The 23,878-nt window shown below is 41.7% G+C and overlaps 1 protein-coding gene across 1 annotated transcript in view; it reads right to left on the bottom strand.

Annotated features, from left to right (window-relative positions):
• Positions 1-1,304: 1,304 nt before the first annotated feature.
• LOC117514905 (solute carrier organic anion transporter family member 1C1-like) overlaps positions 1,305-23,878 on the bottom strand; it is a 71,804-nt gene continuing 49,230 nt past the window's right edge. The window contains exons 11-14 of the mRNA XM_034175474.1: positions 7,764-7,897; positions 1,948-2,012; positions 1,705-1,822; positions 1,305-1,517 (exon numbers count right to left, since the gene is read on the bottom strand). Coding sequence (XP_034031365.1) covers positions 1,316-1,517; positions 1,705-1,822; positions 1,948-2,012; positions 7,764-7,897 — 519 coding nt within the window. The 3' untranslated portion in view covers positions 1,305-1,315. The remainder of the gene's footprint in view (positions 1,518-1,704; positions 1,823-1,947; positions 2,013-7,763; positions 7,898-23,878) is intronic.

Genomic DNA, 23,878 nt, shown 5'->3' with positions numbered 1-23,878 from the left:
CTCTCTCTCTCTCTCTCTCTCTCTCTCTCTCTCTCTCTCTCTCTCTCTCTCTCACACACACACACACACACACACACACACACACACACACACACACACACACACACACACACACACACACACACACACTCTCACAGAGGCCACTTGGCTTTTATTAATATACAGATTGAATTGAAATCAGTTCTTCCCATCCATAGGCCCAATGCACCTCCCAAGTTTGATCAAAATGATGTTAGACATTCTATATCTTCCTAAAATATGTACAAACATAGCCAAGAACACGGCAACCTGTCAGGATGTGAGGTTCTGCCTGGTTTTGTTTTCATGCTTTTGGCATGTTTGTTCCTTTGTAGGCTTATTCTCTTGTTGGGGTTTTTTCCTGCTTGGGTTTTACTGTCCCTGTCTCTCTTGTTTGTATCTCCTGTTTCTTGGTGGTGGGTGTTTCCCTCTCCCTGGCCACACCGTCATTTTCGTGCGTTCCACGCACACCTGCTCCCAATCTGCACCTCATCACTTGGGTGTATTTAAGATCCTCTTTTTGCCCCGTTTCCTCACCAGATTGTTGTGCTCTAAGCTTTCTCTCCAGCCCTCTATTTCTTGTTCTCGACCTGCTTGCCACCCGTGTTCTTCGACCCCTTGCTTGTACTCTCGACCACGCACCTGCCTGATGTTCTTGCTTTTGTTTGCCTTGTTGGACTTCCTACCTGTGTAGCAGACCCCATTTTTCACCCAAGTAAACTGCTTTTACATACAGAGCCTTGAGTCCAAGTCCTGCATTTGCATCCTGCCACAGCCGTTTACCCGTTGTGATACAACCACAAGAGCAAAACTATCCAGCCCAGTCTTACGTTTTTTTTTTTGTTGTTTTTTTTGGGGGGGGGGAGCTCCCGTCATGAAATGAGTCAAATTTTCATGAGAGGGTTTTTTTTTAACTCACTATTACTAACACTACTCCTTCCCCCAACCCTAACCATAACCACCCGACCCCCCCACCCACACACACACACACACACACACACACACACACACACACACACACACACACACACACACACACACACACACACACACACACACACACACACTTTTAATTTCGTACAGCCATCACGGAATGAATGAGAATGAATTTGTGTTGCCGTGACAAAAATGTGGCGCTTTTTTCATCACAATATCACGAACCAATGGATTAATGTATATTTTGTGCTGCTGAATCACAATATGCCATGAGACAGGGTTGAATTATCCACAATGAATCATTTCTCCATGGAGTCTGTGTTATTGGAAATTAAACAAAAAGGCTTTGGTGTGCTAAAGTTTAAAAGTGAGTCTCCGCTTTGAAACTGCAGTCGGGGAACACAAAAATCTCCTCTTTCCCCATTGTGTCCAGTTCTGCACTGCCATGGAGCAAGGCATTGTTCTCCTTTCTCTTGATATGTCTTTTTAGAAGTACAAAGCCCAAGATACACAAGAAGTATGAGACTGTCCTCAGGCCCAGTGTCAGACCCAGGAACACTATCCTGCAAGAAAAACATGGAATCATTTGCCTTTACTACAAAATCTACATTCACATTTATAGGGTAACAGTGGGTCTAACATTTTACTTCACAAATTGTGTTTAGAATATTATATAACACGAGAAAATGTGCAATTTCTAACTGTTGCATATTGCCAAAAAAGTGGTGCACAAAAATTTGTGTGACAAACCTGTAGGCTGAAGTGTTGTGTAATTGACATTCTCCACATTCTCCACAAGTCCTCTCTTCCCAGTGTCGGCATGTGGTGTCAATAGCAGCTCCAAAGTATACAGGAGCAGGCATTCCAGCTGTTATACAATGTCAAAAAAGTGACTTTTAATACACCCTCTGACATACACTATGCCAAAGGTTTCCTCCGAGGAGATGTATTTGAAATTCAAACTGCATGGCAGAAGTACAAGATGGTTCTCACCAAGCATGCGACTGGCCAATATGTAGATTCCAAGAGTGAGTGACTTCAGCTCAGGATTAATAAACCTGCAAAAAGGATTCAACCCCCACCCCCCCCCAAAAAAAAAAAAAAAAAAAATTTGATGATTATTTTGACATGGAGTTGGTGGGCTAATGTCATTAATACCTGAGTTTCTCAGTGATGTTAAGTCTCATCTAAATGTGCCATTTCAGTCCTCCTATATGTAAAGCACTGTACACGTGTGCCTCTTTGTGTGTTTCCACAGTGAAGGTAGCACGCTTAGTGTCGTGGCTTTCTGTGTGTGTAAGCTGCCACCTCACTCAACAGAAAAACTGAAGCATACACTTTTTAAGACTCACTCACAACTTCTATGGGCAGTCTACATGGAAAAATATGGCAAAACCATGCTTGAGATGTGCGCATCACTTGCGTATATGCAGCACTGTAGAAGGTCGCAAGACTGCCCGTGGACACTTTTGTCCTGCACATGCAAATTCTACGGGTCTTGCAAAAAATCAAGAACACATACAATACAGCTAACACTTAGCCTAGGCTTGTGTGTCTTACATCACACTAACAAAGTGAGGAACCTCGGGGTAATTTTTGATCCTACATTGTCCTTTGACCCCCAAATTAGAGATATTATGAGGACTGCTTTCTTCCACCTGCTAAATATTGCGATGATTCGTCCAAGCCTCTCTGTGGCTGATGCTGAGACCCTGATTCATGCATTTGGTTCTTCTAGTTTGGACTACCGCAATGTTCTATTTTCTGGTTTACTGCAGTCCAGCATTAGGGGTCTCCAGTTGGTTCAAAATGCTGCTGCCAGACCTTTGACAGGAAGAAGAAAGTTTGACCACATTACAGCCATTTTGGCTTCCTGTCCCTGTGAGATCAACTTTTAAGGTTCTGTTACAAACCTATAAAATTGTTCATGGACTGGCACCCCCCTACCTAGGTGACCTAATTAAACCCTACGTACCGGCCCAGGCTCTGCGTTGTCAGGGTGCAGGACTACTTTGTGTCCCTATGGTTAATAAAAATTCTGCGAGTCACAGAGCTTTCTCTTATTGTGCCCCTGTTCTGTAAAATGATCTCCCTGTGTCAATAAAATAGATTCCGTAGAGACTTTCAAGTCCAAACTTAAGATGCATTTATTGTCCCTTTCATATGGCTAGCATACTGGCATAGTATGGCACTATGCCTTTTACCCTTTTTAATTCATTCCATGAGTAAAGAGAGCGAACCGCAGCCTTGACTTTATCTAAAGTCTGGGTCTTTCAGTGAAGCTTAGGGTTAGTGGCCGGCAATCAGCTTATTATTTCTTCAGTTTTTCTTGTTGCTTAATGCTGACAAATTATACTGTATTTGTTGTCTTTCTGACACCTGATTCTGTTTTGTTTCTCTCTGTTTGAGGTGTGGCTCTGTCCAGAGATGGGAGTGGTGCCTTCTATTGCAAGCCTCCCGTCCTGTGCACCGGCATGGACTCCCAAAATTTCCTCTATATTTGTATTGTTAATTGTTCAGAGATTGGCTGGCTGAAGATCTTCACACTTTGTTTAGTAGAGAAGCTTGAATCTTCGACTGGACTGGAATGCTTGACATGAGGACGTTTCGCTTCAAATCACAGAAGCTTCCTCAGCTAAAATTCTTGCTCTGGTAGTTTGACTTCTGTCTTGACTCTTGTAGAGAAGAATAACAGAAGCCACAAAAGCTGGAGTTTTAAACCTAACCAGACCCCTCTTACCGAGAGGCAGACTGCTATTAGCTTGTGACTAACAATTGCTCTAATTAGCACCTATTGTGCTCTAGTTAGCACCCTCCAAATGACACCTAACGACGGGACTGATGCTTCTCCTGATGGCTCTCCTGATGACTCTCATGATGATCAATCAATCAATCAATCAATTTTTTTTTATATAGCGCCAAATCACAACAAACAGTTGCCCCAAGGCGATGATGTGAATGACTCTACCATAAACAAAAGACTGAAACCTCTTAGACCTGAGTGCTCCATTGTAAACAGAGGACAAAGCGTGTCTCAGACCCCCTCCCCGGTTAAGGCTGGGTTTCAACTGTTTCATATACAATGCCTCCTTCACTCCTCTCTCAAATCATTTCTTTTCTCTGGCTAAGATTTTAACTTCCTTGTCCTCAAACGTGTGGTTAGTGTCTTTAAGGTGGAGATGAACTGCAGACTGAGGTCCACCGGCGCCCTCTCTGCGGTGCTGGTATTGCCTTTTGTGTAACGGCTATTACGGCTAATGTTCATTACAGTTTTCCAAACATCTGATAGAAAACATTACATTGCTCTGTTTGTAACTAGGGATCCTGTCCTTAGGGTGAACTAATTTCTGTCTCAATGTGTTAACAGGTTTAAAGTAAACTGGGATTTTGTGCTGTCTGAAGATCCTCTGTTGTTTTTCCCCTACTCCTGCTAAATAAGGGAGAGACCTCTTCTTCTTGGCTCCGTCTCCTGTCTGTCTGGTCTCTTTGTTCTTTCGGACTTCTGCACTTTATCCAGGGACCATCATGGGTACCCACATACTGTGAGGGCTTTCCGGACATGTTGTTGTTCTTTAGCCCTTCCCTCTGTAGTTGTGGGCACCTGAAGGGCTCTGTGTTGAAGAGTCCTGATCACCCCAAGCTTCAAACACTTCCAAACAGAGGTTAAAAAAAAACCCAACCTGTAATATTTGGAAGAAAATAGTGAAGACATAAATTATCATCACATTGAAAAGGCCCTAAATGGTGGGTAAATCTCCATGACTATCTCTTAGGATGACAGTGAAACTACAGCACTATACCCGGCATGCTGGAACACAGTAAGAAGCAAAATATATTGGAGTGGTTCCCGGCCCTGGTTCTCAAGGATCCTGTGACCTGCACATTTTTCATCTGTCCCTGCCTATCAATCAATCAATCAATTTTATTTATATAGCGCCAAATCACAACAAACAGTTGCCCCAAGGCGCTTTATATTGTAAGGCAAGGCCATACAATAATTACGTAAAAACCCCAACGGTCAAAACGACCCCCTGTGAGCAAGCACTTGGCGACAGCGGGAAGGAAAAACTCCCTTTTAACAGGAAGAAACCTCCAGTAGAACCAGGCTCAGGGAGGGGCAGTCCTCTGCTGGGACTGGTTGGGGCTGAGGGAGAGAACCAGGAAAAAGACATGCTGTGGAGGGGAGTAGAGATCAATCACTAATGATTAAATGCAGAGTGGTGCATACAGAGCAAAAAGAGAAAGAAACACTCAGTGCATCATGGGAACCCTCCAGCAGTCTAAGTCTATAGCAGCATAACTAAGGGATGGTTCAGGGTCACCTGATCCAGCCCTAACTATAAGCATTAGCAAAAAGGAAAGTTTTAAGCCTAATCTTAAAAGTAGAGAGGGTGTCTGTCTCCCTGATCTGAATTGGGAGCTGGTTCCACAGGAGAGGAGCCTGAAAGCTGAAGGCTCTGCCTCCCATTCTACTCTTACAAACCCTAGGAACTACAAGTAAGCCTGCAGTCTGAGAGCGAAGCGCTCTATTGGGGTGATATGGTACTATGAGATCCCTAAGATAAGATGGGACCTGATTATTCAAAACCTTATAAGTAAGAAGAAGAATTTTAAATTCTATTCTAGAATTAACAGGAAGCTAATGAAGAGAGGCCAATATGGGTGAGATATGCTCTCTCCTTCTAGTCCCCGTTAGTACTCTAGCTGCAGCATTTAGAATTAACTGAAGGCTTTTCAGGGAACTTTTAGGACAACCTGATAATAATGAATTACAATAGTCCAGCCTAGAGGAAATAAATGCATGAATTACTTTTTCAGCATCACTCTGAGACAAGACCTTTCTAATTTTAGAGATATTGCGTAAATGCAAAAAAGCAGTCCTACATATTTGTTTAATATGCACTTTGAATGACATATCCTGATCAAAAATGACTCCAAGATTTCTCACAGTATTACTAGAGGTCAGGGTAATGCCATCCAGAGTAAGGATCTGGTTAGACACCATGTTTCTAAGATTTGTGGGGCCAAGTACAATAACTTCAGTTTTATCTGAGTTTAAAAGCAGGAAATTAGAGGTCATCCATGTCTTTATGTCTGTAAGACAATCCTGCAGTTTAGCTAATTGGTGTGTGTCCTCTGGCTTCATGGATAGATAAAGCTGGGTATCATCTGCGTAACAATGAAAATTTAAGCAATGCCGTCTAATAATACTGCCTAAGGGAAGCATGTATAAAGTGAATAAAATTGGTCCTAGCACAGAACCTTGTGGAACTCCATAATTAACCTTAGTCTGTGAAGAAGATTCCCCATTTACATGAACAAATTGCAAACCACTGCAGCGCAGTGCCTTTAATACCTATGGCATGCTCTAATCTCTGTAATAAAATTTTATGGTCAACAGTATCAAAAGCAGCACTGAGGTCTAATAGAACAAGCACAGAGATGAGTCCACTGTCTGAGGCCATAAGAAGATCATTTGTAACCTTCACTAATGCTGTTTCTGTACTATGATGAATTCTAAAACCTGACTGAAACTCTTCAAATAGACCATTCCTCTGCAGATGATCAGTTAGCTGTTTTACAACTACCCTTTCAAGAATTTTTGAGAGAAAAGGAAGGTTGGAGATTGGCCTATAATTAGCTAAGATAGCTGGGTCAAGTGATGGCTTTTTAAGTAATGGTTTAATTACTGCCACCTTAAAAGCCTGTGGTACATAGCCAACTAATAAAGATAGATTGATCATATTTAAGATCGAAGCATTAAATAATGGTAGGGCTTCCTTGAGCAGCCTGGTAGGAATGGGGTCTAATAGACATGTTGAATGTTTGGATGAAGTAACTAATGAAAATAACTCAGACAGAACAATCGGAGAGAAAGAGTCTAACCAAATACCGGCATCACTGAAAGCAGCCAAAGAGAACGATATGTCTTTGGGATGGTTATGAGTAATTTTTTCCTCTAATAGTTAAAATTTTATTAGCAAAGAAAGTCATGAAGTCATTACTAGTTAAAGTTAAAGGAATACTCGGCTCAATAGAGCTCTGACTCTGACTGATGAGTAGAAAGATGTCCTAGCTTTATGGAGGGCTTTTTTATAGAGCAACAGACTCTTTTTCCAGGCTAAGGGAAGATCTTCTAAATTAGTGAGACGCCATTTCCTCTCCAACTTACGGGTTATCTGCTTTAAGCTGCGAGTTTCTGAGTTATACCACGGAGTCAGGCACTTCTGATTTAAAGCTCTCTTTTTCAGAGGAGCTACAGCATCCAAAGTTGTCTTCAATGAGGATGTAAAACTATTGACGAGATACTCTATCTCACTTACAGAGTTTAGGTAGCTACTCTGCACTGTGTTGGTATATGGCATTAGAGAACATAAAGAAGGAATCATATCCTTAAACCTAGTTACAGCGCTTTCTGAAAGACTTCTAGTGTAATGAAACTTATTCCCCACTGCTGGGTAGTCCATCAGAGTAAATGTAAATGTTATTAAGAAATGAACAGACAGAAGGGAGTTTTCAGGGAATATTGTTAAGTCTTCAATTTCCATACCATAAGTCAGAACAAAATCTAAGATATGATTAAAGTGGTGGGTGGACTCATTTACTGCCTAGCTGCCAAATACCAATTGGCTCACTCTGTTGTCTGTCAGCTCTTGATTGGCTGAATGAGGAAGTTTTAGCAAAGCAGATGAAAAAAAGTGCAAGTTAAACGTTTCAGAGGACCTGCACTGATCTAATGACAGACAGCATGACTTTGTTACAGGGTCTATGGGAGGACTGATGACTGACCTGATGAGCAGCACAAAGACGTGAGCATGGACAGAGTCAAAAAGTAAGGGAAGATCGATTGGCAGCTGTCAATGTGTGGACACTGGCCCAGAGTGGCTGTCAGGTTGCCAGGTTGGAAATTATCCAGTTTGACACATCTGCAATTATCAAACACCTGTCAAAGAGAAAAGTGATGGAATAGAATTGAAGAATGAAAACAAAGGGTTCATGCTAGTGTCTTGCTGAAATGAGTAGACAATGAGAACACTGGTTAAGGGCAAATCTATGTAGCATTCATGTACTGCATTTTCCAGAGGATGAATCACGTTTATTTATTTATTTTTTACTAGTTTCAGAGGTCCTGCGACTTATAGACCCGTGCAACTTATACAATGAAGAATCACAATTCGCAATCATGAGTTTTCATTACAGTGGAAACAAGAAGCAGAACAATAAACTGCTTTTCTTATTTAAAAACAAACAAACAAAAAACAAGAGAGGTGGAAACTTCATAATGGGACTCATTTGCTTTCAGTATGCGTTTAAAACCAAGTCGAGTCACACTTAAAGCGTTTGTTATACAAGCGATCGTGATGGTGTCACTATTTTGAGCTTGTCCTCATGTCAGGTTCCAGATAAAATATAATTAATAGTCATGATCATTTCAAGCAAATAAATATCTATAAATGTCTTTATCAAACAACAAAGTGTCCTGTTGAATGACACAAACAACTGAGTAAATGAATGTGTAGCGAAATTCTAAATCGTCTCACACGCAGGCACCAGAAATAATGTAGTGAATTTACAGGTCCTTCACACGGTTGCATCAAAAATACATGTAATGAAATTAAATTAATTTCATTATTTGGATGGAATGGCACCTCACACCGAGGGACCAATTTAATGTAGTGAAAGTATTGTTAAACTCCCAAATTGAATTCAATTGACCTAGACCTCATTTAATGGGTCATCAAAATAATTAACAATTTTAGGGTTTAATAATTATTTAATTAGGATAAATATAATCCTCAGGGTACCATCTATTTAAAGCATAGGTACTTTAATTTAAACCTTCATTAATTTATCAGTCTCAGATTAATCAATCAGTCTCAGTTTAATTAATCAGTCTAGGATCTGAAAGTCTGAATTCTACGATACGATTGACTGAAGGGTTTCCTTCTGAACACAAAATGAACCACAGCAGAAATATTTACAATTTATTTACAATTATACAAGAAATGAACAGTTTACTGGCATTTTTGTATGGGAAACATTTGCTTAACTCATGAGACATGAAAGAAAGAGAGATGGCGCTTAAAGACTTTAAGTAAATAAATCTGATTAGAATTTAGTGATGAAATTTGAAGCCAATTATTTTTAAGAAAATTATTAAATAAACATATGAATATGTTTAAAAAGAAGAAGGGGCCACTTTGCATCCATTGACAACAACCCTTTTTCTGGACCCTTTAACTGGGTCACTTAGCTGATATGTTGAAGAGGTGGTTCCGACAACCCGTCTCTCCGTCGTTGATATAGGCTCTGCAGCATGCTCACTTGGGTCAGGGGTTAACTCAGCGGTCTCCTTGTGTGAGCTGGGTTTACCGACAGAATGGCTGCTTGCAGTCAGGACGTCATCTTGCTGGATCCCAGAGGTGGAAGGCGTTTGTTGAAAATGGTTTCTGGTAGCTTTTAAAAAGTTGGTTGGAGCCAGATTACAAGTCTTTGTGAATTTAGAAAAAAGAGGATAAAACTTTAAAAGCGCTGGAAAATTACAGAAAAAGGAAAGTCGCTTTTCTGTAAATTTGCTATTATTTTGAAAAGTTCAGATCAGAAGTTCTCTTAAAACGTCGAAAGACTTGATGCACCTTAAAGCATCAGGTTAAATTCTCAAAACAAGAATGAAGCAATGAATGAATGCCACGTGGTAGCTTTAGGTTAGCTTAGCATGGGGCCTTGTTGATTCAAAAGTAATTAAGCATTTAAGAAAGGAAGAGAGAGTGAGCAGAAGAGGTTGCCAGAGTACTCCAAGAGAGGGAGACGAGAGATTTGAAAAGAGATTGAAGAACGGAACGAGAGAGAGAGAAGAAAGCCTCTGTTCTAACTTTTTAAAGGGGACTGACATCACTAAACTCCGCCCATTCAATCTCACAGAAATCTTCATGTGCTCAAAGGCAGACAAAGAAATGATTCAATTATTTAAACACATTAACTATTTTGGCATACTATTTGTTCTAAGACACTTGAATGGATACACATTATTAATACTCACTTAAACATATCCTTTGGATAAACAGAATGCTCCACCATCAACATATTGATAATGAAGAAAGATCACACTTAAACACACATCACTTACAAGGAACACATGTCAATAAAATAGAATGATTATATACAAAGAATTTTGTTTGATTAATCAATACAAACAACATTAGAAGTTTTTATATATGAATAAAAGAATACTGATACAATTTTTTTATTTTAAGCAAAGGTCTTTCTTCACTTGGACCTAAAGATAATAGCTTGTTGTCAAGACTCAAAGTTTTATGGCCATGTCTTACCATGGGGGAAGATCCTTTTGCAGTCTTGAGAGGTTCTGGCTTTGATGTTTGGCTATGCGTTCTTTGGGCCTGGGAAATTTCAGATTCTGACTTGAAGCCATTATAATGTCATGTAATTCATAGTAACCGAAATTTAACTGAAAAAAAAGGCAAGGGCTCCCTTTGAAGAACTTTGAGTTACAGTTCTGTTTTGCTCTGAAGTACAGTGTTGAGGCCCAAAGGGGGGGGGGTCTCCAAGAGCTTATCTACAGATCTCCAGATGGCACAGAAATTTCTCAACTGGGAGTGAAAACACTGTCTCTGTCCTCACTTCCAAACCTTAGGTTTTTGTTGAGACAGCATTAATGTATTTATTTAATTAGGACGAATCGAGACCATGCGCTACAAATGTCTGTCTCCGTGTGATGCTACAGCACACAGCAGTGAAACATAAAAAAATAGCAGATAAATGCAGCGGTGAGCTGAACTAATCATGTTGTTGGTCTACCGTCATTCATTTCAGGAAATGTTCCACATACAAAGAACTACAAAAGTTCACAAACATAAGTTAGGGCTGGCCTTGGAACATCAGTCCGGTACCAGATCTGGATGCTTCAACCCCAAACTGGGGGGACGAAAAAACTTGTTTTGATTTCATCTGTACTTACCTGAGTTACAAAGCTTTACTTGATTGGGAGGACCAGGGACTCTAACTTTCTGGTATTAGAGACTTTATTGCTGACCTCATTGCTGATCAGGATGAAGAAGTCAAGCAGCCTGGACAACGAGAGGATGAATGATTGCATTAGCACCAAGATCTACATCTGCCATTGCTATTCAGCACAGTGGTGTAGAGGGTGAAAAATGCATACACGTGTCCTCTTGAGACTACTGATTCTCAGGTTCCTGACTATGAGAAGCTAATGGCTAATTATGAGGTGTTGGTAGTAAGCTAGCTGAGTTACTGAACCAGTGTCACACACACCTACATCCACTGTTGCACAATTACCCGAACAGTCACCCTGCCACAGACCCCAAAAACACTGTGTATCTGAGAATGTGGTCTCTCTAAGAGATTTATCTTTCCTCTAGCATAGATAATTTACAGTATATGGGGGTCAGATAGGAGACACTATATCAGGTATGATCTGCCATGGGCTATGTAAGCAGACTGATGATGGACTCAAAACTAAGCACACACAGGGAGAAATTATTGTGATGACACACGTTGTAACAGTGTTATGGTGATTCTCCCAGATAACAGTGATCCCAGTTTGTCAATACAAGTCCCCTTCCTACTCAGTAGTGTTCCTATGTACCATCCATTAATTGGGTTTAATGTGATTGAACAGCTAATATTGGGATCATAGGAGGGTGCAGACATTTTGCCTACTTCTGTCAATCTCCTTCAAGGTGCAATCAACCTCCAAGGTGACAAAGCCATGACACTGGTCAGCTTTATCTGGGCCAAAGTTGCAAATGAGAGTGTGGTTCCTCTTGCTATACATAAAGTGGGATTACAGGGTGTAGTCATTCTATCTAGGCAGGTCAAGCATATCATATGCAATATACCATCCACAGTTGACACATCAAACATCCTTGTAGTTTTTGAACCCAATGAGGAGGCTCCAGAGTTGTAGATGTAGGCTACAGCCTTCCAGAGAGCTATCAGGCAAAAAAGTCCCCTCTGTCAAAGTCCCCATTGCCAATCACAACAAACATGACTTGAGATATATATATATATATATATATATATATATATATATATATATATATATATATATATATATATATATATATATATATGTAGAACTACTCTTGGGAGAATTGAGCCAATAGCAAAGATAATACAGACTTATGAAATTCAATCAGAGATCACACGGGAAGTCACTACAGCAGGGTCACAGGAGTTGAAAAATGATAAAGAGTCAGGGGAGGTGCATGAATGGGACCCCCCAGTTGAACTAGATCATTTAAGTGAGGGGCAACAGAAAATCAATAAAAAGATGTTAAGGGAAGAGCTGGAAGCTTTTGCATGACATGACAATAGCATGAGATGTATAACAAGAGCAATCTGAGATTTCTGACATCAAAATAAAAGCTATGTGATTCACGTCTTGACCCGGACTTTACATGGATCTGGATTCCACAACACAATGCAATAATTGCATACTGATCCAGAATGATCCGACTGATCAAGGTGTTGCGGTCTGATATTTTTTTCACAAGATGAAACAAAATAGTGTCTTCCTGATCTTGGTTTTACATTGTGATGTTGTATGTTTCTTCTGCAGGACCTACATATTGATCTGGATCACTCCCAACATACAACTCTAACAGGATCTTCCTTTGTACAATAGCCATATGTGATTTAAATTTTGTCAAGATTCATCAACCAGATTTGAGATGATCCTTGAAATGGTGAAAATTTAAGAAATGATTCAGAATCGGGATCTTGATCCTGATCCACTCCAAAATTTAATATTAGGCCATGGAGTCTTCCATGGCCTAATATCTATCTGTGGTGAAAATTTTGTCTAAATCTCTGCAGTAGTTTTGACATAATCCTTAAAAGCCTATAAAGTGAAATACTGAGCCAGAATCCAGATCGAGATCTGGACCCGGATCACCTCCAAAATTCAGTGGAGTCTTCCATGCCCTAATATCTATCTGAGGTGCAAATTTGGTGAGAATCTGTGAAGTACTGAAGTAATCCTTCAAAGCCTACATTAAGTAAAATCTTGATCCAGAATCCGGATCTGGATCCATATTCTGATCACCTCCAAATTTTTATGGAGTCTTCCATGACCAAATATCTATCTGTGTTGAAACTTTCTTTAAACTCCGTGAAGTAGTTTTGATGTAATCCTGAAAGCCTAGTCACCTTATTCTGGAAGTCAGGGTGGGCGGCTCCATTTTGTCAAACAAGTTCCGGTTTGCCACTGCGTCGATAATTAGCTATGTGGGAACAGAGTACGCTAGAAGTGTCCAAACATGAGCAGCATTAACTGTTCAGTTCATGAGTGGCACAACAACTGGAAGAAGAGGAAACTATCGCTTTCAGAACAATGTTTTGAACATGCAAAGGAGAGATCTGAATGCCATGGACCAGCATTTAACTTGTTCCCTCCTCAATCGAAAGACGAAGATCTCCAGTGCTGGCTAAAGGCGCTGAATTTGAAAAATCCACCAAACGTCCCTATGTTTGTTCTTTTTATTTAATGGAGAAAAAACCCACACAACTGGATCCTTACCCAGAGAAATGGTTGGGCTACAATGCTCCGTTGAAGAAGCCACGGCAGATGCTAGTGAGATAAACGGGTAAGCTGTGTTTGTAGCGTTAGCTGCTATCTAATTTACTCATTTTCTGGCATTTGATGCAACCAAGTACTGCATGAAATAACATATGTGTATTAACGTTACGTAATCTTGGCATTATGGTGGTACTACTTATCGGGTAGTATTTTAACTTGATTGTGCTTTTATATGAGATTCAGCGGTGCTGTGCGACACGGAGCTCGTTGTTCCTCATAGCCAAACCGGCCACGGTGAGTGACAACACAAAATAATTAAAAATAATCGAGGGCCACTTTTTCATGTCATCTTCCCACTCTGTTATGACCCGTGGGTGAGCCAGAGTGGATCGCTTTTAGCTTTTCAAAAAGGTTTTTGTTTCTATCCATGTAATATCTTCCATTGTTTGATATTGAAAACACCACTCACCGGAAGTCCTAAGACAAAACGGAAATGCCTCTGTTGTAAAAGTGGGCTGGGCTGAATAAGGTCAATAAAGTGACATCGGAAACCAGAATCCAGATCACCTCCAAAATTCAGTGGAGTCTTCCATGCCATAATATCTAGCTGTGGTGCAAATTTGGTGAGAGTTTGATGAGAGAAAGTAGTTTTGAGATAAATCTTCAAAGCCTACATAAAGTGTAATTTTGATCCAGAAATCTTGAGCCAGAATCCAGATCCGGATCACCTCCAAAATTTAATGGAGTCGTCCATGGCCAAATATCCATCTGTGGTGAAAAGTTCATCAAAATCTAACAGCTAAGCTAACAGACAGACAGACTGACAGACAGACAGACAAATAAATAATGATGATTTTTATGATGTTCTTGACGGTCGTAACTTGTTTGGAGATGCACATTATCCTCAAAGACAATGCCACAATTCAAAAATCTTCTTATTCAATCCAAAAACTCCTATATAGGGAGGTAAACAAGTATACTGAGGATCTCCTGGCAAAAGGCTGGATTGTAAAGTCCAAATCCCTTATTCATCACCAGTAGTCTGTGTGCGAAGAATGATGGTACGCTGTGACTCTGTATCAATTATCGCTTGCTGAATCAGTACACTGTTCCAAACAGACACCCCTTACCAAGAATTCAAGACCTTACAGACACATCGGGTGGGTAGAGTTGGTTCTCTATGCTAGAACAAATGAAGGCGTACCACTACGGATTCACTGCAGAGGTATCACCCCCCTGGGGCTTGTATGAGCGGGTGTGAATACCCTTTGGCCTGACAAATGCACCATTCACATTCCAACGTAGCATGGAGGAAATGCTCGTCCCCCTCAGAGGTGTGTTTTGTGTTCCATATTTGGATGAAATACTGTGCTATGCTGAAACCTTCAAGGATCATGTTGAGGGACTTGGAAAAGTCCTCAGAGCTATATAAAGTCATGGCATCAAACTTCAGCCTGTAAAGTGTGACCTGTTTAAGCGACAAGTGAGGTATGATGGCCTGGATGCAGTACAGAATGAATCACGGGCCACTGTGGGAGATATAAGGAGGATTGTTGGCTTTTTGAGTTCTAATCACTCATGTATTCAAGATTTCTCAAGGATAGCTGCTCCCATATATGAACTTTTGCAAGCTAAGAAAACCAGAGGAGAGAAGTCTCAAAGCAAGTCCCCAGGGCAGAGAGAAAAGTGTACCCAGTTTGCATTCAGAGCCTCTGTTGGGCTGCGAGACACCAAGACACATTATGTAAGTTGATTGACATGCTAACAAACCCCCCGTTCTCCCCTACCCAGACTTCGAGCAACCTTTTGTGCTCCACACAGATACTTCCGATAAAGGATTAGAAGCTGTCCTTTACTCTTTTAATTGGTTATGGCTCGAGGACTTTCACACCAGCTGAGCGGAATTACACACTCCACTCAGGCAAACTAGAGTTCCTCCCCTGAAGTGGGATGTCTGTGAGAAGTTCTGCGATAATTTGTTCTATTTGGACGTTGACCCGTGGGGAACCATAGGTTCTAGATTTGTAGGATATACTGAGGACAACTGACTTTTGGAGAAAATCTGTTTATAGTTATACTACATTTTTTAAGTATTCACATAGACAAAAAATTCTTGGCTTCTATGAAAGTCTTTATTGAAGGTTTAATCTGTTTTCAGTTGTGTTCAATTTTCTAAAATTAAATTTTCTCATGAATAAAAGCAGGGGTGGTGACTAAGCGGTTAGTGCGCTTGGTTTCAGTGCAGCAGGTTCCTGGTTCAAACCACACCCCTGCCATGTTTCTCCATGTAATGTGGAGTTGCGTCAGGAAGGGCATCTGGGTTAAAACTTGTGCCAAATCAACATGCAGATCTACTTTGGATCTGACGAGTGGCAATGAGGGAACAGCCAAAGGGACTTACTTACCACAGTTTTTTAAAAAAGAGGGATTATTATTAGATTTTTCTATTTGTAAGAAACCTTATTTGATTTTTTTTTAAACTACAGGTACAACTTTTTTAAGAAGAACAACAAAATTAACAGTAAGTGTTCAAATGTTCCATTGCTTTGCAGATTCACCTCACACGATTGTTCAGTGGCTTAAGGAAGCAGCTAATTCTGGTTTGCACCAAGTTTTCATACGTGTCATTGCATTGCACGTTCACCTTACATATGATTGTCTGTTCAGTGGCTTAATAAAGCAGTTGAATTGTGTTTTGTGCTTGTGACACAGTGGAAAAGTATAGTAGCTATGAGTGTTTTTTTAAGAAAAATTGGAGAGTCCGTAATTGCTGTTTTTGGCAGGAGGTTGGTTGGCTAACTGTAGTTACTTGCTTTGGGCTTCTTCCTCCAGTCCAAACTCTAAGGACATCTGAGTTTCATCTCTAATTGTCTCTCCATTTCACAACAACAGACTAAAGTTATGTGTCATAGTATTAAGTAAGTTGTGCTTGTCAAGAGAAATTGCTGTGCTTCTATCCATCCTTCTTTCTGTATGAACGGTGCATCCGGAAAGTATTCACAGTGCTTTACTTTTCCACATTTTGTTATGTTACAGCCTAATTCAAAAATGGATGATTTTTTTTTTCTTAACCTTCTACACACAATACCCCATAATGACAATGTGAACAAAGATTTTTGGAGTTTTTTGCAAATTCAGCAGCAATAATAATAATAATAAACAAAACTTAGAACTCAGAAGCATCCTGTTTCCACTTATCAGGACAACTCTGTGAATGTCCTTGAGTGCCCCAGCCAGAGCCCAGACCTGAATCCCATTGAACATCTCTGGAGAGATCTGAAAATGGCTGTGTACTGACACTCCCCATCCAACTTTGTGGTTCTTGTGAGGTGCTGCAAATAGAAATGGGCAATACTGCCCAAAGATAGGTGTGCCAAGACGAGGCTGTAACTGCTGCCAAAGGTGCATCAGCAAAGTACTGAGCAAAGAGTGTGAATAAATTATGTACATGCAACTTGTGAGTTTTTATTTTTAATAAATTTGCAACAATTTCCAAAAAACTTTTTTTCATATTGTCATTATGGGGTGTTGTGAACTTGTTGTGAATTGTGAATTTTGAGGAGAATAAATGCATTTACTCTATTTTGGAATAAGGCTGTAATATAAGAAAATGTGGAAAAAGTGAAGCACTGTGAATACTTTCCAGCAGCACTGTATGGCAAATTCTTTCATGTCCTAAAACTCAAGAAGTGTAAGACTTTCAAAAAAAAAAAAAAAAAAAAAAAAAAAAAAAAATATATATATATATATATATATATATATATATATATATATATATATATATGTATATATATATACACATTAATATTGGTACGTCACAGATCTGCCTGCCTGCTTGCAAAAAAAAAAAAAATCATGTATTTTTGACATTTATAATTGCTTTTTTTTTTTTTTTTTTACTAAATTTTGGCTTTCAAGTAGTAAATAAGCCCTGAAATCCTCACATCACCCGCTAGATGGAGAGAAATGCTCCTCAAATGTGCTGCGAGGTCTCGACTGTTTATTCATTTGAGAAGTTAAAGGACATGTCGTATGTCGCTTAATGTCCCGGTTAGCAACACATCATTAAAGTATTCATGATTGTAAGTCTATCTGCGCACATGCGGTAGTAATTCATGGTTTCAGATGTATTATATTGTTAATTATCTGTCTCGCTGAGAGAGCATTTCTGAGAAACGTCTTACTTGGCAATTCTCAGTATTTCTCAGCATGTGACGTACATTTTAGAATAAGCAGAAACATCCTGATGGCCAGCAGACAGAGCGAAACAAATATGGTTATCTGATAATGAAGGTTCTGTGGTTTCACTTGAATGTGATGACTCTGATTTATCAGATACGGTCAGGAATGTCACCCTGACGTCTGGCAGTGAATTTGATGATGATGATGATGATGACGATGTTGAGGGAGCTGCAGCACTATCTGCTGAAATACAACCCTACCATTTTGAGCCAGAGGTCCAGCAGCAGGCCGCTGCCACTAACATGGAGGATACATGTCAGGAATGATCGTGTGGGAAATACAAAATGGTGAGAAATCACTGATAACTCATTTTGTAGAACTGTACTGTTTTGGCCTATACTAACATTAGATACAAATGAGGACAAAATTATTAGGCCCCTGTGAAAGTTAATGTTTTAATTTCATTTAAGGCCTTCCAAAATTCCCCAAGTGATTTTTATTTTATTTTTTATGTTGTAAACACAGCAAGGAAACTTTGACACATTTCTAAAGTTTCATTTTGGATACTTAAAGTTGTTTTACTACTAGACTTCTTTGGAACACAAGCGGCTGTGTATGTTTCTCCAGGTGGAACTGAAGTTGCTTCAGGAAGGGCATCTGGCGTAAAGCCTGTGCCAAATACCAATGCAGATCTGGTTGTATTTGCTGCTGCAACCCCGAACAAAACAGGAGCAGATGAATGGACAACAACAGTTGTTTTACTGCTCATACAAAACATTATTTCTCTAAGCGCAAAAACCTTGAGGGTCAAGATTAATAATTATTTTTATACTGCGTGTACATTGGAAGATAACAGATATATCTTGATTTTACAAGCTTTGAGCATCACATCATCAGCAAAATGGGAAATTCTTAAGGGGGCCTAATAATTGTGACTCTGGTAGTTTTTGATTTTTGTAAGGGGTGTTCACACCTTAACTGACATTTCTGAAATAGTCTGCCCCTCCATCCATCAAAGATGTGTTTGTGGACAGTGTGTGGAAACTGAAATAGTAATACCTAATAAGTAATTCGTTAATAGCTATATGTCTGTTACATTAAATGAAGATTGTCCTGCAGGTGTACCTTTGGAATGTGCACAGACATGGGAATGACAATTGAGAACATAGTCAGTTTGGACACGTGGTCACTGGAGACTGCCTACGACATCTACAGTCAGGAACATCCGAAAGATGCAAATGTCATACCACATCAGCATGAGTGAGTTTTACCTTCTTATGAATAAACAAAAAACAACAATACACAAAATTGGAGATGTTCAAAATACACATTGTATTGTATCAAAGTATAATGACAGTGCAAACAACTTAAAACTATTTGTCAAACCTCAAACCAAGTAACATTTTAACAAAAACAAAAAATAAAATAAAATAAAATAAAAAATTAATGCATGCAAAGCCACATTACATTTATATACAGCAATATATGAAATCTGTTATGTTTCGGACGCGGTCGGAGCACCGACCCAGCGTTTGAAGGACCAAGCATAAAATAAGCAGAGCACGGTTCAAAGGATAACAGAATTTAATAAACATAACAGTGAGTGATATTAAACAACTAAACAGTCCGCGGTCTGGTGAGGTGAAAACACGGCGCGCTCTCAGCAGCGCAAACGGTCCGGAGCCACAGCAGTTCGGACCCAGGGACCCCGCCGACACCCCCCAGGTGGCCGCGACAAGCCGAGTCTGTGAAGAAAGAAAACATGAGATGAGTCCAACTCCACACAGAGAGACACAACTCAAAGGTGCACGCAATCAGCAAACACTTCCTGCCTTAAATCTATACATCAGCTTCTCACCCTGCAGGCACAGAACAACTCAGTTCAAATCTCCACTGCAGCAGAAGCTGATTAGACAATTAGAATAACGTGACAGCTCACTAACACAAGGTGTCAGGGACACCCAATCCACTGTCATTACTTCATAAAAGTCACCAAAACAAAATTACCTCATGAAGTGTGCTGAAGAGCGTGAGACCTCACCCAATCCTCCTTCACAGACTGTGGCGTCAAACCTGGAGCGGTCTCTACGTCCGTGATGGTGAGATTGTTCTCCTGACGTCGATCTCACACGTCTGCTCACAAGGTCGAGTCTCTGGCAATCACACACTGTGCATTCAAGGTTTAAATGCAGCAATCTCTGATTATGACAAAATACACCACAGCTGTGAGTCCTGATGACCTGCATGTGAAAACAAGCCTCAGGTGTTCAGGGTGAGGTCCTGATGCTCAGCCACTCAGTCCTGAATGCATACCACCTGGTGGGAGAAACAGAAAACAAAAACCAAACCAGCCAAACACCCCAGCCCACAACAGTACCCCACCCTCACGGGAAGCCTCCCGGCGACCACACGGACCTGGGCCAGGAAAAACAAAGCCCCCCTCCAGCGACCATGGCTGGAATGTTGGCTGGGAACAAAAAACACCTCCTGCAGCTTCAGCTCCTTGTGCTGACGATCCAGCTGGGAAAGGCCCGTCTCCAGGAGCTGTGTGTTACTGTGCTCTCATGACAGCTCCATCATCAGCTGCTTCACCTGCAATGTTAATCTCTTCATGCAGTCATTGATCATCTCAATGTTGAGCCTCTCCAGCTCTTCCCTCAGCTGGATAACGCACGCTCCCAGCCGCCTCTTCTCTGTCAACAGGGAACTCCGTGCCGAGACCATCACTCTCATCCTGGAGCCCATCCCTTCCCATCCTGAGCCTGTCTGCAACAGACTGCTCCGCAGCTGACACTCCAGTGCAGAGACATCCTTTGTTGACTTGAATGGTCTTGCCCTCTGTTTCATTTAGCAAACCTGTTAGAGTCTCCACCTTTGCGTTCATTCCTGTCGACTCTTGCTTTAGTTCACTTTGCATAAGTTTGGCCAGGAGTTCTTAAACCTGTGCACTCAGCCTTCTTCCGACTATGTGTTAAAGTCTGCTTAGTCATAAACAAAAAAAAAGACAAACACAAACAACCATACCAACCCCCCTCCCCAGAGGACCGTTCCATCAACCCCGGGAAGAGGAGAAAAGAAAAAACACAAACCAAACTTAAGCTTGCAAACAAAAAAAAACAAAACGCTAACACCCCCCCCCCCCCGGATGACATGTAGGGACCAACACCCCCCAGAGGACATCCCGCCAGCTCCAGGAGTAATAACCACAGCCGAGGTCCCTCTAGGACCCAAAGTCACCCACGGGGACTCCCAGCGCCTCCCAGAGGACCGTTCCATCAAACCCCAGGAAACGCCCCCCCCTCATGACTAACAGACCCAGCCCCGGCCGTCCACGGCTAGATGGACCCACAGTCCTTTCCCCCCCAGAGGACACCACAGTCACACCCTGAGGGCGGAAACTGGGGGAAAAACAAAAAAAAAACATACAAACAAAACAACAACCCCAACCCCACCCCCACAGCGCGGTGGAAACTGGAAGTACGTCCAGTGTCACCAACCACGACTATACCCCAAAAGTCAACCGGGAGGAGTGGAACAGCGGTAATGGCATACGGCACAAGACGGCGCCACCCCTCCAACTTTTAAACCAGCCACCAGCTGTGGGTATATTCCACTGCCCCAAACCTCAGCTACGCCGATGGCGTACGGCTCAAAGGCGCGCTGAAGCCGGAGGTGGAACAGGGAAGTAACAAAAAAAAAACCCTAAACCCCCCCCCACCCGGGTGCAGAGGTTACCTGGGAAACGCCCAGCATAACCGAACTGCACCACCCCAGCAATGCCGACAACGTACGGCTCAAACGGCTGGGGCTGGAGGAGAAGACAGGGAATAAAAAAAAAATACCCCAAACACCCCCCCCCCCCCCCCGGGTGCAGAGGTTACCTGGGAAATGCCCAGCATAACCAAACTGCACCACTCCAGCAACGCCGACAACGTACGGCTCACACGGCTGGAGCCAGAGGAGAAGAGAGGGCACAACAAAAACAAAAAAAAAAGAAAAAGAAAAACAACCCAATTACCCCCCCCCCCCCATCACCCCCCCAGAGGACTGTCCCATCAAACCCTGGGAGGTGAAACCAAAAGAAATAAAAAAGAAAGACTAACAGACTAACATAAAGTCACCTGGGTCAAACTAAGCTCCAGACAGCCTGCATTTTCAACTCCACCAGACCACAGACAGTGCTTAAAAACCCACAAAAACAACAAATTAACCCCTGATAAAAAACACCACATACTAAAACAAGAAACAGATAATAGACCAATAAAAAAAAACTACCATTGGCCTACATCATCAAGTGCAAAGAATGGAAAAACATTGTTTTCCATCCTTTGAACCTGGACGGTAATGTGACTCTGTCACCAACAGAGGGAGCCAAAGTGCCAAATAAGAAAATCCCCGTGGTAACAGAGTAAAACCCATTCACACTGCTGCAAACGACAGCAGGTTATACCAAACAGCTTAACGTGCAAACTAAATACCACCGGGGCTGCTACAACAGGCGTCGGAGCCCGCTGCACGGGAGGAGACGGGGCTACAGCCGTAACAGCGGGGTGCGACGCGACCCAAGCTGTAAACTCCGCCATGCGCGCACCAACGCGCACAAACCGGGCGGAGAGCACCCGCAACTGATCCCGGATCAACGCCAACATCTGTTGCAGCCTTCCCGGCAAAAAATACCGTCTCTGCTTCCACTGGTCCATTGTTAAATGGCCAGAGACTACTGTTATGTTTCGGACGCGGTCGGAGCACCGACCTAGCGTTTGAAGGACCAAGCATAAAATAAGCAGAGCATGGTTCAAAGGATAACAGAATTTAATAAACATAACAGTGAGTGATATTAAACAACTAAACAGTCCGCGGTCTGGTGAGGTGAAAACACGGCGCGCTCTCAGCAGCGCAAACGGTCCGGAGCCACAGCAGTTCGGACCCAGGGACCCCGCCGACACCCCCCAGGTGGCCGCGACAAACCGAGTCTGTGAAGAAAGAAAACATGAAGTGAGTCCAACTCCACACAGAGAGACACAACTCAAAGGTGCACGCAATCAGCAAACACTTCCTGGCGTAAATCTATACATCAGCTTCTCACCCTGCAGGCACAGAACAACTCAGTTCAAATCTCCACTGCAGCAGAAGCTGATTAGACAATTAGCATAACATGACAGCTCACTAACACAAGGTGTGAGGGACACCAAATCCACTGTCATTACTTCATAAAAGTCACCAAAACCAAATTACCTCAGGAAGTGTGCTGAAGAGCATGAGACCTCACCCAATGCTCCTTCACAGACTGTGGCGTCAAACCTGGAGCGGTCTCTACGTCCGTGATGGTGAGATTGTTCTCTGATTATGACAAAATACACCACAGTTGTGAGTCCTGATGACCTGCACGTGATAACAAGCCTCAGGTGTTCAGGGTGAGGTCCTGATGCTCAGCCACTCAGTCCTGAATGCATACCACCTGGTGGGAGAAACAGAAAACAAAAACCAAACCAGCCAAACACTCCAGCCCACAACAAAATCTCCAAAAAACCTTTTTCAGAATCTTTCTGCAATCTTCCAAAAGTTACATGTCATTGACAAATGACAATTGACAATGGCAAAACATGTCATTTAAAGAAGCATATTCTTATGTTCTTTTTCTTGTATAAGTAATTTGCCATTTTTACACTATCACTGAAAGAATACACTGATTCTTTTATTTTTCAGCAAACTGTTTACACAAGTTACCGCCAGCTAGTCAGGTGGTGTTGGAGATGGCTGGGACGACATAACCGGTGTCGCCAATTGAATGGTCCCTTCTAAAAATTGGTCAGCCCTGCCTTCACTGCGCATGCGTCATTTGGGACCACAGCAGCACGACTGAGACTGACTCTCTACACCCAAAGCGATCAAAGGGAATAAGGTGATTATTAACCATGAGATCAGATGACAAGGTAAAAGTTAAAAAAAAGGTAGTTAGTTTTAAGCAGAAACGAGATGATAATCGATGAAGCCTCCGCTCCTCTTTCCATGACAAAAACTCCTGTAACAGTAACAGTGGAACATTTCCTGACAATGAAAATCCGACGAGGGGGCTGGACCACTCCTCACTCAAAGCCTGCTCACAGGCGAATGACGCAACCAACAGGCGTGGAAAAACTCACGCATGCGCATGAGGGTTCAAGCTTGTCTGACGCAATC

This window comes from Thalassophryne amazonica, chromosome 8 (assembly GCF_902500255.1).
Source record: "Thalassophryne amazonica chromosome 8, fThaAma1.1, whole genome shotgun sequence".
In the NCBI taxonomy this organism is placed as follows: Eukaryota; Metazoa; Chordata; class Actinopteri; order Batrachoidiformes; family Batrachoididae; genus Thalassophryne; species Thalassophryne amazonica.
The sequence above is the reverse complement of the archived record's forward strand: the minus strand, read 5'-3'. Positions and strand labels throughout refer to the sequence as shown.